This window comes from Panicum virgatum, chromosome 1K (assembly GCF_016808335.1).
Source record: "Panicum virgatum strain AP13 chromosome 1K, P.virgatum_v5, whole genome shotgun sequence".
In the NCBI taxonomy this organism is placed as follows: domain Eukaryota; kingdom Viridiplantae; phylum Streptophyta; class Magnoliopsida; order Poales; family Poaceae; genus Panicum; species Panicum virgatum.
This window is the reverse complement of record NC_053136.1, coordinates 54,345,490-54,360,769: the sequence shown is the minus strand read 5'-3', so window position 1 is coordinate 54,360,769 and position 15,280 is coordinate 54,345,490. Positions and strand designations below refer to the sequence as shown.

Sequence of the window (15,280 nt, the reverse complement as noted above, 5' to 3'; positions counted from 1 at the left end):
CATAAACTTAGCCTGGCCTTGTGCTGGCAACAAAATCTGGCCTCAAGCTGTTTGAGGCAATGCAAGAGGCATCCACAGTTAGCTATTGGGCTCAGTTTGGCAATCGGTGGAAGGTGGCCCAAATGGTAATATCAATGGCGATCATAAAAGAAAAGTGCTGGCCTGGTACATGTTGTTCACGTGGTCTCTGCTTTCGCATCGATACGCTGCATGCAGATGCAGGTGGCACTCTGCCAGTGCAGCAAAAATCGAAGAAGTCTGGGGGCAGAGGTTGGCGTGCTTAGGGATGGCACCCGCGCGTGCGGGTGCGGGTTTGGCGAAAACCCGCCCGCAGGCAAACCCGCGGGATTGGAAAAAACCCGTCCGCGAGCAAACCCGCGGGTGCATTTCTGCACCCGCACCCGCACCCGCGGATTTCGGGCGGGTTTCGGGTGCCCGCGGGTCTAACAACATATATAATAAAAATGTATAAATTCATCAATTTAAATAGTCAAATAACACATTTCTATAAATAATAAGAGCAAACTAGCAATAAATCTGTTAGTTCAAAGTAATAAGGACAAAATAACAATAAATTCATAAGTTATGTGCTCATTTTGTAGTTAGGATAGTTGTGATGGACCTTATCTAAGTAGGTTGGGTTGTGGTTTTTTTTTCCGGACGGATGCGGGTCCACCCGCGGGTGGAATCTCAAATCCGCACCCGCACCCGCAATATGCGGGTGCGGGTGCGGGTCCACCCACGGGTGAAATATCAGACCCGTACCCGCATCCATCGGGTTTGAAATCTGCAGAAACCCGCATCCGCGGGTGGAATTGCCATCCCTAGGCGTGCTGCTGACCGCTAAACCTGGGCAGTTAGATTTTTGTTGTATTTTTCTTCCTTTCGTGGGTTTAATTTAGGGCCAATTTTGCCATGTTTTGTTAAGGATTTGAAATTGATTGCAACAGTATTTTGTGAAAATTATTTGAACAAAGTAGCCGCCAATCTAAAGCATGACAAATTCTTTTTTTTTTTATACTAAAGCATGACAAATTCTGAGTTGGACAATATTAGCGTGACCTGGTGACCACTGACCACATAGGATCCGGGAGGAGGGATAGAGAGAGACCGATGAGAGAGAGGCCACGGCCTAGGGGCGGTCCTGGTTGTTGCGGTTCTTGTTGGTGGCGGGTGATGCTCCATCCGTCAATCGACGGGCGAAGGACGCCGTCTCCGCCATCGTTACGTCCATCAGAAGTACTAGTAAAACCGAAGCCAAGAAGGACGACACGGCCAAGGAAACGGGAGTGTCTTCCAAGGCGACCCATCCCTCGCGCACTCGAAACAGAGCAATTCCATCCCTCGCCCCAGAGCCACAAGATAACGCAACCAAGAAGACACCGCGAGAGAGCGAGACTGCGAGAGAGTTGCGCGCGGCAACCGGGGGGAGAAAGGAAACACCGAGCTAGCTTCAACCCAAGAAGCTAACAGAGGTGAGATTTTGATTGTTTAGTCGTCGCCGTCGCAGCTGGCATGATTTCTCGTGGAGGCCTAGGAAAGAGGAGAAATTTGAGGCAGAGGAAGCAGGGATTTAGCAGCTGACGGGTTCAATTGTTTCGTGGTGCAGGTGCAGGGAGGGGAGCGGCAAGGCATGGAGGACCCAGCTCCTGCTGATCCCCCAAGGATTTTCTGGAAGTCCAGGAGATCAGGTGCTTGCTGTCCCGAACTCCCGATTCCTACATACAAAATCTTGCTGATTTCAATTTTTTTTTTACCCAAAGCATCGTCTTCTCGTGACTCATCCATCCTTATCTGTTTTTTCTCTTCTTGAAGTTGAAAGCTGGCTAATTTCATTTCAGTTCGATTTTCCTGCAAATTTCTCCAATTCTGTCCAAAAGAAAATCATAGAGCAATTAGATTCACACCTCAACACTAGTAATCTCGGCTTACTTCGCTTCCCTCTACGATCACTTTTATTTGGGGACCAGAACATTTTTCCTTTCTATTCATAAGTTCCGGTACTGATGCCCTGGAATGTGCCGGTGAGACATGTCGTGTGGGGATAAATTATCGCCAGCTCACACGCGTGGTGCGGCAGGACTAGTTAACAGGGCACGTTAATCACAACCGTGGAGTAATTAACTGCTGCCTCTGATAACTAACCACCGGTTTGGTGGTTTCACGTGAACTTTTTTTTTAGAATCACACAGTACAACGAAGACGCCCACAACACGCACGCACACTCACACCCTATGAATACACGTACGCAAACCCTACCCCTATGAGCACCTCCGAAGGACTGAGCACCGGCGGATCTGAAGATTCCCGAAGTCACCACTGGCGCCTCGTCGTCGACGGGAACGTCGCTTACCACTTAACGTGTAACACCGGTAAATCCTAGGAAAATCCCAGAAAAAAGTGCGAGCACCAGAATTTGAACCCTGGTGGGTAGCGTCCCACTGGACCGTCCTACCATTGGACTACAAGCCAATTAGCTGGTCTGACTTGTGGGGGAAATGGAAATTTCCATCTCCTGTCACAACAAGACCGATGTGCCCCTATTGCTTGTCTTTACCGCCAAGACCCCAAGCTGCAGCTGTCGGTGTTATGCTTACTGCTAGCTAGTACCTAGTAGTGGTCTCAAGAATATGCTTGCAGCACGAAATCATATTCCTTCAAGTTAACACTGTTTGCAGCAGGAGTAATTTGCTATTGGGGAATAATGTCTGTTTCTGCTGTTCTTTGCCACTGTCCTAGGCAAGGCCAAATACAACCGTTCTAGCCTCTAGTCATCTCGGCATGGGTGCATGGCCACAGACCGGCCAAGTATGCTACCGCTCTAGGCCTCTAGCGTTCTAGTCGTCTATGCATGGCCACATCAACAACCTTACAGCGGGAGCTGGCAACCCCAGCTGGAACTATGTGTAAACCTCATTTGCTTCAATATAGGCAGGGATGTTCTCCTTTTTTTTAAAAAAAAAACTTGCAGCATCAAGCAAATTGCAAATGATCTGGTAAATATCGGGTAAACTACAATGACCTGGTAATCTTGCATATTATTATTTTCGAGAACCTCTAGGCAAGCATTTCATTAAGTAGGTGGGTTGGATTACATGATCGTGCAGGCAGGCTTATTGGAACGCTAATCAGGTCAGATCTGGTTGATACTTGATGCTGACCAATAATATATTCTCTAGAACATGTGATATTGACAGATTTGCTCAGGTCAAATAAATCAGCTCTTGGAATTACTAACAGACAAATATATAAAACAATGTATCTGTCTTCCTTTCACAGCTTATGCTATTAGCTCGTCATTATAACTTTTGGGGAATACTACTATGTTCAGTAGTCTTCTATTCCAGTTCCTTCTTGCTTTGCTTCCTTGTCAAGGATGGTATATACGTGTAGTGTACTTTCAAGACACTGAAAGACTGCAGAGATCTAACCAAGAACTGAAAAACATGTCCCTTGGCCTCTTCATAAGCTCATCCAAACCCACTGCTCACTAACTTGTCAGTTATCAAAATGAACTTCCATCTTATCATGTTCTAGAGGTCATGTGTGCATTAGATTTTAACTGGGGAGGTGCACTGACAATTGATCTGACTAACAATATGTATGTTCCAGCCAATGGCCGGAGCTTGCAACAAGAACCTGACAAAGATGCTACCGAAGAAGTGAATGAGCAGGCTCAAGGGGAATCCATGAAGATCGACGATGCAACAGATACAACAGACACAGCTGAGGATGTTCAACCAGACCCAAAAGCTAACTTATCTGAGAAGCGGAAGGCTCTCTTTGAGCCTCTGGAGCCTATCAATGGCAAGCGCAGTGCTGAAATGCTGCTTCCACCACCTGACTTTGAGCCCGCATCATACCCCAAGGGGTGGTTGGTTGGTAAGAAGCGCAAGCTCGTCAATGTTGATGTTGTGGAGAGCATGAGGAGGATTGCAATCCAAGAAATGAACAGAAAGGTTTATAATCTTTCTAGTGGTCTGACTGTACATACCACCATGATACCATGCAGCATGCAAATGCTATTTTTCCTAGTAAATGCATCGATTTTGATAATGAGGCTGAAAAATCCTGAAACGTTAAACTTCTGTTTTTCTGTGATATGAGTATCATTCTTGTGCGCCGCCTAAGGTAAACTGTAGGTGATTTTATTGTTGCGGAATGTGCATTATAAACTGACACAAGTTATTTCCATGGAATTGGTGTGGCAGGACCGTGAAATCAATGGACTGAACGAGCAGCTAGAGGAAGACTCCCGCGTGCTAGAACTTCTCCAGAAACAGCTAGCGGATGAACGCAAGAAGCGGGCAGAGATAGAGAAGGAGAACTCTATGCTTCATGAGCAGGTGTCCATGCTGATGAACATGCTTGACGAAAATGAGGGCTTCGATGAGGAAGGAGAAGCTCCACCTCCCGATTCCTTTGATTAAGCATTATAGTACTGTCCATTTCCCGCAATACCAAACCATGAATCTCCTGGTTCTGGTTTCAGGGTAACCAAGAGATATATCCTGTGTAGAATTTCATGTGTCCTATTCCATTCCATGGCTTGTTTCCTGTAGATAAAGGGTGCCTGTTTATTGTACCTGCACCTTTGTAGGCTTCAAATGTATGCGAGAAACTAGAGACATATTATATTTCAATGGGAGTGTATGTAAACATCCTTACCCCCCCCCCCCCCCCCCCCCCCCCCCCCGCGCACGCGCAATTCCTCTTTTTTTCCCCTGTGCAATGCCTTCCTGGATCCAGCATTGCCACATTCGCTTTTTTTTTCCTTGAAGAAGCAGGAGAGCTAGGTAAATAAGAAAAGAAAAGAGGGTACAAAAACCCTTACAAACACGAACTACACAGAGGTTGTCAGTTTACAATCTACTTCCGTATATCACGCAAGTCGCAGGCTCACAAGCACAGCTATTCAGTGCGACATTACATTATCACAAGCAACGAGTTGAGTATTTGAAACAGAAATTATTTGACGAGGTAAAGTGTACTAGATAAAAAGGAAGTCCATTAAAGTGTGAATAATGTCATTTCAATGTTGCATGTGGAGATTCCACAGCGAATGAACCAATGAGCAGACAATTCTGCAGGACCAATCTATTGAATTATTTACAGGGGAAGAACTAAAATAGCACTCTAGCGTTGCTGACTTATTGCTCATGTGTACAATTTGTACAGTGGTCCCAGGAATGAGAACCAGAACTCTATCATGCTTTATTAATCAGAATCCTCTGGTATGTTGAACAAGAACTGTGGAATGGAAGCTATTCGAGGGAGGTTCAGCAGCAGCTCCCCAAATGAATCCTTTCTGGAGATGGCAGGCATTATTTCTGTGCCCCCTGCAGTATTCCTAGCAGGTGATGAGTTCAGCTCCTCATCAGAGCCATCAGAATCCACTTGGATTACGCCAATGTTGCCACCGTCACTGCACTCAGGCTTGGGAATGGTGGATGGTACTGTGTCTTTCTCAAGCAAAGAATACAGGGAGTCCACCCTTGCCATCAAATATTTATCATCCGTTGCTGGCAGACCCTGTGTGTCGCTGAAAAGGTACTGAACAAGGCCTTCCAGCACTTCTGTGGATTGTCCCCCATTATTGACCAAAGGAGGATCACCAGCACTCCTTTGCTCACCTATGCAGTTACCTAGATGGTTAACTAAATCTTCCACAGACATGGATGCTCTCAGTCCAGGCACTTTCAGCTGATTCCACTGATTGCAATTCTTCGGTTCTTGAGGAACATCACGGCCCTGGAAATCTGTCGCAGCAGATCCTGTAAACACCCTGGCATTAGATGCGACTATACCAAAATGTAGGATACGCAAACACATTACCTATAGAAGCTTTGCAGTCTGATACAGATTGTATGGCTAGATTACCTATGTTTATTGTTTGTCCAGTGTTCTTGGACAGTGAGGAAAAAGTACAAGTTGAGGCAGGACCATTGAAATTGGGAAAAGATGCTTCTTGTTCACACTTCAATCCATCAAAACCAAGGCAGTCCTTTGAGTCATGTGGATTTTCAAAAATAGAGCGCCTAGGTTCAAAATCTGGAGTTCCCAATATGGCACCTGGCTGTTGGCTCAATTCATATAGCCGATGATCACACTGAATGAGCTTTTCAAAATTCTTGCTTAATAAACTTGAGTGGCACTGCAAGGTATGCCTCCTGCATTCAGATCCATTTAGTACTTAGTTCCTTAGGTAAGCAGCAAAAATCATAGTGAGGAAACTGGCATGTCGTGAAAAACATGTTACCAAAAGCATTCATGGAAATAAAAAAAAGGCAAATAGCTAGGAAGCAAAAATATGAATAAAGTTATTAAGAGATATGCATATAAAAAGTAAATAGTATTCAAGAAACAGCAGCAGCAGGCACATAGCTCATGGACTCCCCACAAAAAGACATTACTTTATGCGTGTAGTGTATCCCTTCGAGCATGAAAAAAAAAGCATTTTGAACCAGCTCTTAACCTGTTTAAGCTTGCCTGTCCATCAGTGAAATCTGATGCTGCCCGCCACAGTGTATGTTTTCTTGGCTGAGGATCAGTCTCTTTGAAGAAAAGGGGTGGTCGAGCCAACTTCAGAAAAGAAAATTGAATATTGTGAGGGGAATTAATGATTGAATGCAAAGGACTATAACAAAATATGCCATTCTCAGGAACTTACCACCAGATCTAAGGTCCCTTGTTCATTCTCTGGGCAGGTTGCCTTCAAAGCAGTAATATCTGACCATTGAATTTCTATTTTACTCTTGAGACCATCATGCAAGACCTCCCAGACAAGCTTATGCTTTGCAAAGTAGCATTTTGCCACCAAATCACCTTCATAGCGTGAAATGTACTGCTCAAAAATAATAAAATATTATTCACTGTTAGACTGGGTTGTTCAGGATAGCTACAAAATAGTTGCTCCAATATGCACTCCTTAACATATAGTATCACAATTTCACAACAAAGATGAATCTACATGTTCTTGCAAAAAAAAGAAGATATTTCTTACCTCCCAATTACCAATTTTCAAAATATTTGCATGAAAGCTCGAAGCTTTCATTCGTTCACCAGCTGTGGAAGCTCTAGATTTTACATCTTTCTTCTTGGTTGTATCAGAAGTACTGTTGCATACACCAAACTGTTCGCCAGCAGATTTTGCCTGAGAAAGCTTAATCTGAATCAGATCCAGCAGAGATGGACTTTTTCGTAGTCGCAGACCCAATGGGCTAGGTTCATCAAGCACATCACAGGACATGTCCTGCAGTCATGTTGTAAACAGAGTATGGATTAAAGGGCTTTGCAGTCTCAACCCTAAATGAACAGACAACACTAAATGTTGTAAACAGCAAGCAGTCTTAAGTGAGATTTTTTCAAACAGTCGAGAACAATGATATATCTCTGAAGGACCTAGCAGACATCAATGAAACAGGCCAAGTAGCTATCCTTAAATGTGATGTAGATTTCCTATAAAGGACTTCTTTCATCTGTACAAAATTGAGCAAATAAAAATGACCTGACAGCCCTGGGAAAATTTATGACGTGAAAACATTTTCTGATTTCATAAGGGACATTTATGTTTTCCAGACTCCCACTCGGTGTATCATAGAACTAATAATAATGCCAATGCAGCATCACGCCGAACACAAAAACCTATCGCAATTTCACCAGATTCTGTCACGGGAGTGGCAATGGGACCTTCCAGAGCGCCACCTTCTGTCTCGCACGAGCATCCCGCGCGACAAGGAACAAGTGCAGCATCGAAAACTTACAGTAGCCTTGAACCTCACATACTTCCTGGACTTACTCCTACGCGACAACTAAACCCAAATTCGGTGGTAACATCACCGGCTGCCATAAACGGAACAGAATCCGCGACGCGAGGAAAGAATATATAATATAATAAAAGGTGGAAGTGGCCGATCTACCTGAAGCGGCGACGGCGGCGGAACTGCTTTGACGCGCTTGGGCGGTAGGCCATCTCCGCCGCCGAAACCCTCCGCTGCCTCCGCCTCCAGCTTGACGGCAGGCGCCGGGGCCGGCTCGGCGCGCCGCTTCCCCGAGCCCGGAAGTTGCACCATTGGGATCTCCGGATGCCCTAGCCCGCCCTCCACCTCGAGCTCGACGGGAATCCGACAGGCGGGCGAGATCACGAGACGACGCGGTCGAGGCGGCGCGCGGCAGGCGGGCTGGGCTGGCTGGCTGGCTGGCTCCTGGGGAAGTTGGAAGAGAGTTTTACATGTGTGCCATTATAAATTGTTGAAATGATCTACGTGTCATCCAAAATTTAGAAAGTTTTTCTATACCTTACATCGAAGTTTCTTTTACCTGTGTGTCACTACCGTCACATATACCGTTAAAAGCTAACAGAGAAGTTTCCAACTAAATGTAAAATTACTCTTTTGCCCATCACTCTCGCAGTCATATGAGTTTTTCTCTCCACCCTTTTGTTCTCTAGTGAATCTCGACTTGAAGAGGAACCCTAGAAACAAGAGGAGAGACAGATCTGAGAGCGGAGGGGCGACAGCAGATCCTCACGCGGGTCACACGCAGAGCCTCAGTAGGAGGGACGCGCGGCGTCCCCCGCTGGGCGGGGCGTCGGGCCACGCGCGGTTTTCCCCGCCGGGCGGGCGCCGGGCCATGCTCGGCACATCGCACGCCAACCTGCAAGGCGGGGCGCGGGGCCACGCGCTGACGCGTTGCAGGGCGGGCCGGTCGAGACGCACTGCAGGGCGCTGCAGGACACGCTGCAGGAGGGGCGAGCAGGGCCGCGGGACTAGGTGCGAGCAGGAAGGGGCGCCGGCGCAGATCTGAACAGGGACCGCGGGACCAGGTGCAGCGGCTGCAGATCTGAATAAGGAGCGCGGGAGCAGGGGCCGATTTGGTGCGGTTCATGGAAGGATGGCGGATGAGCGACCAGCCTGGCTTCCGGATGGGTGAGTTCTCGTTTGTGCCTTCAATTGTATAGCATCAGTGACATGTTTAGTGTTGGTTGGATTTGATTAAACTGTGTAGATATGTGTATTCGTCTGTAGGAATGACATCGAGACCAGTTTCAATCTAGAAATCGGAATAATAAGTCCAAGTATGCGAGGACCATGGTTTGACTTTAACAAAGTTGTTGATTCAGACACCACAAATTTTAAATATCTGGTTGATGAAATTGTGGATAAGTTTTCTTGTGGGTATGGTGATGTGGTGAAGCTGTTCTATTTCTGTGCTGATAGCAAGTCCAACATTGAAATTCATTCTGACCAAGACTTAATGAATATGTTTGCCAAACACAAGACTTCTAAATGTTGTCGCATGTCAATTGCATACCATAAACCTGATGTTGATCCACCAGAAATTCCACTATGGGACAATGTTGAAATTCCATGCACCCCGTCTATGCCAGACCCTAGCTATGTAGAACCTAGCAAAGCAACTCAACTTGGGACTGTTACATAACCATATTATGACATGGTAGACATAGAGAACAGCTCTCTTCCAAGCTATGTTAGACAAATTGAATATGTGGGGGTTGATGAAGATCTAGCTTTATACTCTGACATAGAACCTACTTCTCATGCAAATGTTGACACTAGTGAGAAAAAGGATGAAAATTATGATCCAGGTTCGAACTCTGAATCTGATTCTATGACCGACTCCGATACGGATGCCGAGGTAGATGAAACGACTAAGGATATAGATGCCGAGGTAGACGAGACTATTAAGGATACATTACCATCTCACATTCCTGAAGTGGCATACAACAAAGATGACCCTCCTATGGAAGTAGGGAGCATCTATCCAAACATATCTGAATTTAAGTTGGAAGGTAAAATTTTGCCACACATCATAACTAAGTTGAAGGACCAAAACAGGAATCTAGACATTGATGTTGTCACTAGCTCACCTGATGGGATTGCAGAGGTTACAGCAAGGGAAGGTTCTAGTTACAGATTCGTTGTGAACCTACAGGAAAGGACATGTTCATGCAGAGCATGGCAAGTTTTTGGATTACCTTGTAAGCATGCAATTGCTTTTATCACCTCGATACCTGGAGAGAAAATAGAAGATCATGTGGACAACTACTACTCAGTACAGATGTTCAGGGCTGACTATGATGGTAAAATCCCTTCTCTACCAGACAAGTCCATGTGGCCCAAATCAAAACATGGTTTCTTCATGCATCCTCCATTGTTGAAGTCAACAGCTGGTAGGAGAAGGCAAAACAGATACAAGGCAGCAGTAGAGGGTGGCAGCAAAGGAGCCAAGGGAAGTCATCAGTGTCCAATTTGTCAACAGTATGGACATCGTTGGTGGAAGTGTAAGGATGGTGACCCAAACGACATAGCTGCAATGCTTGCTGAAAGGTAACATGGAAGCTAAAGTTTGTAACTATTTTTCCATGTTTGCTGCATTACTAGTTGCTAACATATTTGTTGTGCAGAGGTCCACCTAAAAAGAAGAAAAGGAAGGTGCCACCAGCCAGTACCGAGACTAGTATTGTGCTTGCAGCACCTGCACAAAAGACGGTCTTTCCTGTCGTACCGAGTGTTGCAGATCTATCAAAGAAAAGGAAGAACAAATCATCCTCAACAACTGGTGCGAAGAAACAAAAGAGAACTTCAGCTGCTGAGGCTAGTGACCCCTCTGTGAGGTAAGCTAATTTTCAGTTCTCTCTTTTTACCACTTCAATAGGTTTACTAATGTCTCTCCTTTATCAGGGGGTCTGCACAAGATTCAAATCAGCTAGATCTTTTGGCAATTACATATCCTTCTGGGCCAAGTGAGCAGCACATGGATGACAAGAGAACAAGTCAGCAGCAACACAAGAAGAAAAGGGCCATTAAAAAAAATTAACTCCAAACAAGTCTAGTCCAGCCATGGCAACCCGCAGCAAGGCCCCTTCTAGTCCGGCCATGGGAACCAGAAGCAAGAAAAAACTAAATCTTTGATGAGTTTGCATCTGTATGCCATGCTTTTGTAGTACTTGAATCTATGTTTAGAGTTTAGACTAGTAATGAGGTCAATGTGACCATCTTTTGTGTGCAAACTTGACTTTGTGATCAAGCTAACTATGCACACCGATGATATATTTGGACCTCTTTTATGTCTAATTCTGTTTAATTAAATATTTATTGTGGTTGTGTGGATTGTTCAATTTTTTGTCCATCTTGCAATATTATATTTTCATTCTATGATGAGGGTAATTTTCATGTGCACACATACAAGAGTAATTTTCATGTGCACACATACAAGACTACTCTACATACAACCTCTCAGAATGTGCAGTGGTACACAAGTAAAAAAATAAAAATCTGTTGCATTCTACAATCAGGGGCAAATTCGTCTTTTCCCACGCTAGTTCACTGCCGTTACAAAGAAAACTGACGGGAGTGGCACACAGGTAAAAGAAACTTCAATGAAAGACACAGATGAACTTTTTGAAATTCGACTGGCACGTAGGTCATTTCAACAATTTATAATGGCTCACAGTTAAAACACTCAAGTTGGAATCCAGATATAGGGAGTACTGTGCGACTGGGACGTGGGGCCGAGGAGACGGGCCCGCCTGTCGGCGACTGGACCCCTGGAATATGGTGTGGATAAAGTGGCGGGGCCCGCAAGGCGAGCAGCCATCCAGGTGCGCAGCCGGAAAGGTATTGCGCCGTGGGGCCTCCCGTAAGGTGGGTCCGTGCCGTCAGTGGCCTGAAACGTGTTGAGCCAGCCGATCAACTGGAATTTGGGCATCTCCGGTGTGCGTGTGCCGGTCTCTCCGCCGTCCTGCACGGGCGTCGTTGCAATTTCGGCTGGACCCGGCCGGAAGCCTGGTGTCCGGCTAGCCGGCTTTCCTTGTTGTCAGCCGTTGCGGCTTGAGACGTCACGTGACGATGCCAGGTCAACTGAATGGATAGCGTGGGGGCGTGGGCACTTGATTTGGCAGATTTGAGTTGCGTTGGGTGTACGTGTACGTGTATCCAGCATTGAATACTGTTCGAATTTTAATCGAGTTTTCTGGCGTGAGAATTTGCAGACATCAGGCTCATCTGTAATGGACAACCTGCAGGCAAGCATCTGTAGCGAGTAACAACAATACAAGGTGTCCTGCAGATGCAGATGCTATGCCCGGAGATAATCCTGTCCGCAAGACTGCAATAGGGGATTCATTTTACACTAGAAATATGGCGCGGCAACGCCGCGCCTTGTGCCCCCAACCCCGATGTTGGTTCGAGTCTATAAAGATATGTTTGGTTGCAAGCGTCATGTGTGGATGATTATGGATGGTGTGAAAACGCAAGAAATTTCTAAAATTGACATCCAATTCGTGAGCCTTTATTCGACATTTGACACCCTGATCCACAAGTCAATGACTCAGATTGACCTCACATGTCATTGTGATATGAGTGTTAAATCTTGAAAGGATCGTGAATGTGGTCCAACTTTTTTTTAAATTTATATCAAGTATTGAAGTAGGATGGCTTCTATCTTGTATGAATTGTGTACATTTAACCCAACCAAACCGGAGGATCATCATCTAGTTTGAATTATTTCATGTATCCACCAAATGATACATGTAACCAAAGATACACTAAGTTTGTTGAACTCATTATTGTTGAACTCATTATCCTATTCATGGTTATATTATTCATCGTGGCTAAAACTGTATATGGTAGTTGTGTTGGCAAAGATAATCTTGGAAACAACTTGTTCCAGAAAAACATCCCAAAGACAGCATTGGATTTATCACGTAATTCCTGAAACAACATGCTCATCCAGTGGCAGTAGGAATGCAATCCATACATGCTTATATTACAATTTTTAGTGAAAGTGACGTATCCTTCACAATCATGAATTCACCACTTTGAGGCTTGGATGTCCTCAGCGTGCTGCGATATATAACCGGCAGTGGCATTTCGTCCACCAACTTGCTTGCGTACTCGGTACTCTTAAACGCTAACCCTCCAGCACCATATTAATAGGAGAGCTCAGCTAGATGGAACAGCAGTGGAGGCAGTCACGAAGAGCACGTGCGGGAGGCTGAGCGCATGGTGTGCAGGAGCCACGACCCATGAGCAAGCATCGTCTCTCTAGAAGTAGAGGGGTAGAGGAGCGCCGCGCCTGAATGGCTTTATGGGTTAACATGATTATTTCATAAGGTAGCTTGGAACATCAACAATGCTTACCATCAACGAGGCATAGAACTCTTAACACTTGCATCCTATACCAATATAGGTATTTTTTGTTCAGGAGGGAAAAATTTGAACAATAAGCTGAAAAATGGTGCAAATGAGGATAATGATCCTAAACTCAGAAAATGGTTGCAAAAAGTAAACTTCTGTGGACATCATCTGCGAAACATATATAAAAGAAGATACATAGATGCCAGAATCTGCTGGTCGTGGTATCAATAGTGATGAATAATATAGTGGCCTTAAATTATAGTTGTTATACATCCGGCAGCTTCTTAGTTTATCAAATGCAGTGTCGCTTTATTTGTGATTATCAGATGGCACAGCAAATATGTTAATACGCCCAAGTTTGTGATCATCAGGCCCGATATTAAACAAAGTGTCAGGGCCCCCAAGCTTGTGACAATCAGGTTCTATGATAAACTGTGCCTAAAAATCACAATAAGATTGCATGGTCTAAGAAAGAATTGTAACCTTTCAGTCATGTAAACCGATCTGAACGCTAACTTTGGTATTAGACCATGTTTGTGAAGTACATGTTTGTGAAGCCTCATGTATTAGGTCATGTATATTTTGTCGAACACCTCGCGGACAGTGGAGGCAATGACTGCAGCAGCACATATGCTGGAGCCTGGAAGCCATGGCTGAAGCTGCTGCTCGTGCTAGCATTGTATCGACGTGCAGTCGTGTGAGCTGCTCTCCGAGGCCACCTCCGTTGCTGCACCCCAGGAGCTCCGGGAGGGGCGGCGGCGTAGGGGGTATGCCATGTGTGGGTCTGGCAGCTTCAACGCTTGGACTGCTATATACTCTTGGCGCTACCGACGCCGAAGTAGAGGGGGGTGTCCGGGAGGGGAGAGAAGAGGCAGGTGGCTTGCGACGATGGCCCCGGCGGCGACACCCGCCGAATTGGAGGCGATGTGAGATGAGGGACGACCGAACGACGTGGTGGCTGTCGCAAGGCCGCAAGGGGAAGGGAATTGGGGCTCCGGTCTGGGAGGACGACATCAGTGGGTTGCCTCCCGGGTGGCGGGCAGACGAGTAGCCTCACCCCTCTTGGAGCTCGCGAGCGCATCCGTTTGCGCAGCCTCCGGAAGTAGCGGTGGGTAGCACGCCGCCAGGAGGATAGTGGCGGCGCCGGAGCGACTGCGTGGGAACCGGGGATCATGCATTCTTGAGACACTTCACGATAACGCATTTCAACCGCCAGATCAGAATCACACGGTGGAGAAACAAGAGCGACGTGGCTCATCCTGCGATCGATTTTGGCCCTTTGGCAGGGTCAGCTTTCGTCTTTTAAAGATGTGACAAACTTACTTCAGGCCTCGAGGCTAAGATCAGCCATATGCAGAGACGGGTCGCGGATAAACTAACTTGTCGCAGCTTTGGCCATCAGCCGTCATATCATGTTTTCTTGTCCACAAGAACGAACAGCAACAATAGTCCCTTCAACGTTATTTCTGTTTTTTTTGTTAAGAAAATACGTTATTTCTGATTCAGTGGTCAATGCTTAGCCATGTTGTGCTCCATGAATCAGTGTCCAAGACTGTTTCAGAAATTGGGAGCTTCAAAAACTCGAAGGGATATCTAGACTCAGAACAAACAAGAACTTGCTTAAATTACCACCACATTTCTACCATTCACCAGGGAATCGAACCTGCTTCCCCAAAATCACTAAATAGGAGGCAATTTCAAATTCTCTTCTGTGATATATTAGCTACTGGGGAAACAACTGGATGAAAACTGCCAGGCTAAACAAAGCGAAATGAACTGATTTGAAGACGGCCGTGGGTTCTATATGGTCGGTCGGGATTATGCATGCTTTCAAGCAGCAATTCTTGCAAGTCATAGCAGCAAACCTTGTGATCGCCTAATACTACATCTGAAATTAAGTGGCAATTAAGAAGACATCAGCTCTATACTTGAAACCGCCCCAGCAAGTCCTACCTTTCAGATTATAGCATCGGTCATTATGTATTTGTTTCAAAAATTATGTAGCAATCAAGCACGGAAGCACACATATTCACTGACTAATTCCACTATCACTGTATGCAGGGGGTAATATGATTGAGAATTTGAGATGGTTGTGAACAAGAGCATGTAAACTTAGCCAT

General features: G+C 45.6%; 3 protein-coding genes across 3 annotated transcripts; 2 read left to right on the top strand and 1 right to left on the bottom strand.

Moving 5' to 3' along the window:
- Positions 1-1,183: 1,183 nt before the first annotated feature.
- LOC120644692 (protein HEADING DATE REPRESSOR 1-like) lies at positions 1,184-4,672 on the top strand. The gene is made up of 4 exons (XM_039921373.1): positions 1,184-1,475; positions 1,610-1,691; positions 3,613-3,959; positions 4,212-4,672. The coding sequence occupies exons 2-4, from the start codon at positions 1,634-1,636 to the stop codon at positions 4,428-4,430; spliced, it is 624 nt and encodes a 207-aa protein (XP_039777307.1). The 5' UTR covers positions 1,184-1,475; positions 1,610-1,633; the 3' UTR covers positions 4,431-4,672.
- A 314-nt stretch (positions 4,673-4,986) lies between these two features.
- LOC120644682 lies at positions 4,987-8,209 on the bottom strand. The gene is made up of 6 exons (XM_039921364.1): positions 7,920-8,209; positions 7,004-7,252; positions 6,671-6,844; positions 6,476-6,582; positions 5,881-6,170; positions 4,987-5,774 (listed from the first exon to the last, which is right to left on the bottom strand). The coding sequence occupies exons 1-6, from the start codon at positions 8,070-8,072 to the stop codon at positions 5,218-5,220; spliced, it is 1,530 nt and encodes a 509-aa protein (XP_039777298.1). The 5' UTR covers positions 8,073-8,209; the 3' UTR covers positions 4,987-5,217.
- Positions 8,210-8,868: 659 nt separating this feature from the next.
- On the top strand, positions 8,869-11,087 carry LOC120657984. Its single transcript, XM_039936184.1, has 3 exons — positions 8,869-8,927; positions 10,495-10,636; positions 10,704-11,087. Exons 1-3 carry the CDS (start codon positions 8,885-8,887, stop codon positions 10,837-10,839), a joined length of 321 nt encoding a protein of 106 aa, XP_039792118.1. The 5' UTR covers positions 8,869-8,884; the 3' UTR covers positions 10,840-11,087.
- Positions 11,088-15,280: the final 4,193 nt, after the last annotated feature.

Excerpts from the sequence above, each read along its gene's own strand:
- LOC120657984 (XM_039936184.1), top strand. The coding sequence starts at position 8,885 with ATGGAAGGATGGCGGATGAGCGACCAGCCTGGCTTCCGGATGG. Across the intron at positions 8,928-10,494 it reads CCAGCCTGGCTTCCGGATGG|CACCTGCACAAAAGACGGTC; the intron begins GTGAGTTCTCGT and ends TTGTGCTTGCAG. Across the intron at positions 10,637-10,703 it reads GCTAGTGACCCCTCTGTGAG|GGGGTCTGCACAAGATTCAA; the intron begins GTAAGCTAATTT and ends CTCCTTTATCAG.
- LOC120644682 (XM_039921364.1), bottom strand. The coding sequence starts at position 8,072 with ATGGTGCAACTTCCGGGCTCGGGGAAGCGGCGCGCCGAGCCGGCCCCG. Across the intron at positions 7,253-7,919 it reads CGCCGCCGTCGCCGCTTCAG|GACATGTCCTGTGATGTGCT; the intron begins GTAGATCGGCCA and ends ACATGACTGCAG. Across the intron at positions 6,583-6,670 it reads AAGGGACCTTAGATCTGGTG|TTGGCTCGACCACCCCTTTT; the intron begins GTAAGTTCCTGA and ends TCTTTTCTGAAG.
- LOC120644692 (XM_039921373.1), top strand. The coding sequence starts at position 1,634 with ATGGAGGACCCAGCTCCTGCTGATCCCCCAAGGATTTTCTGGAAGTCC. Across the intron at positions 1,692-3,612 it reads CTGGAAGTCCAGGAGATCAG|CCAATGGCCGGAGCTTGCAA; the intron begins GTGCTTGCTGTC and ends TGTATGTTCCAG. Across the intron at positions 3,960-4,211 it reads TCCAAGAAATGAACAGAAAG|GACCGTGAAATCAATGGACT; the intron begins GTTTATAATCTT and ends TTGGTGTGGCAG.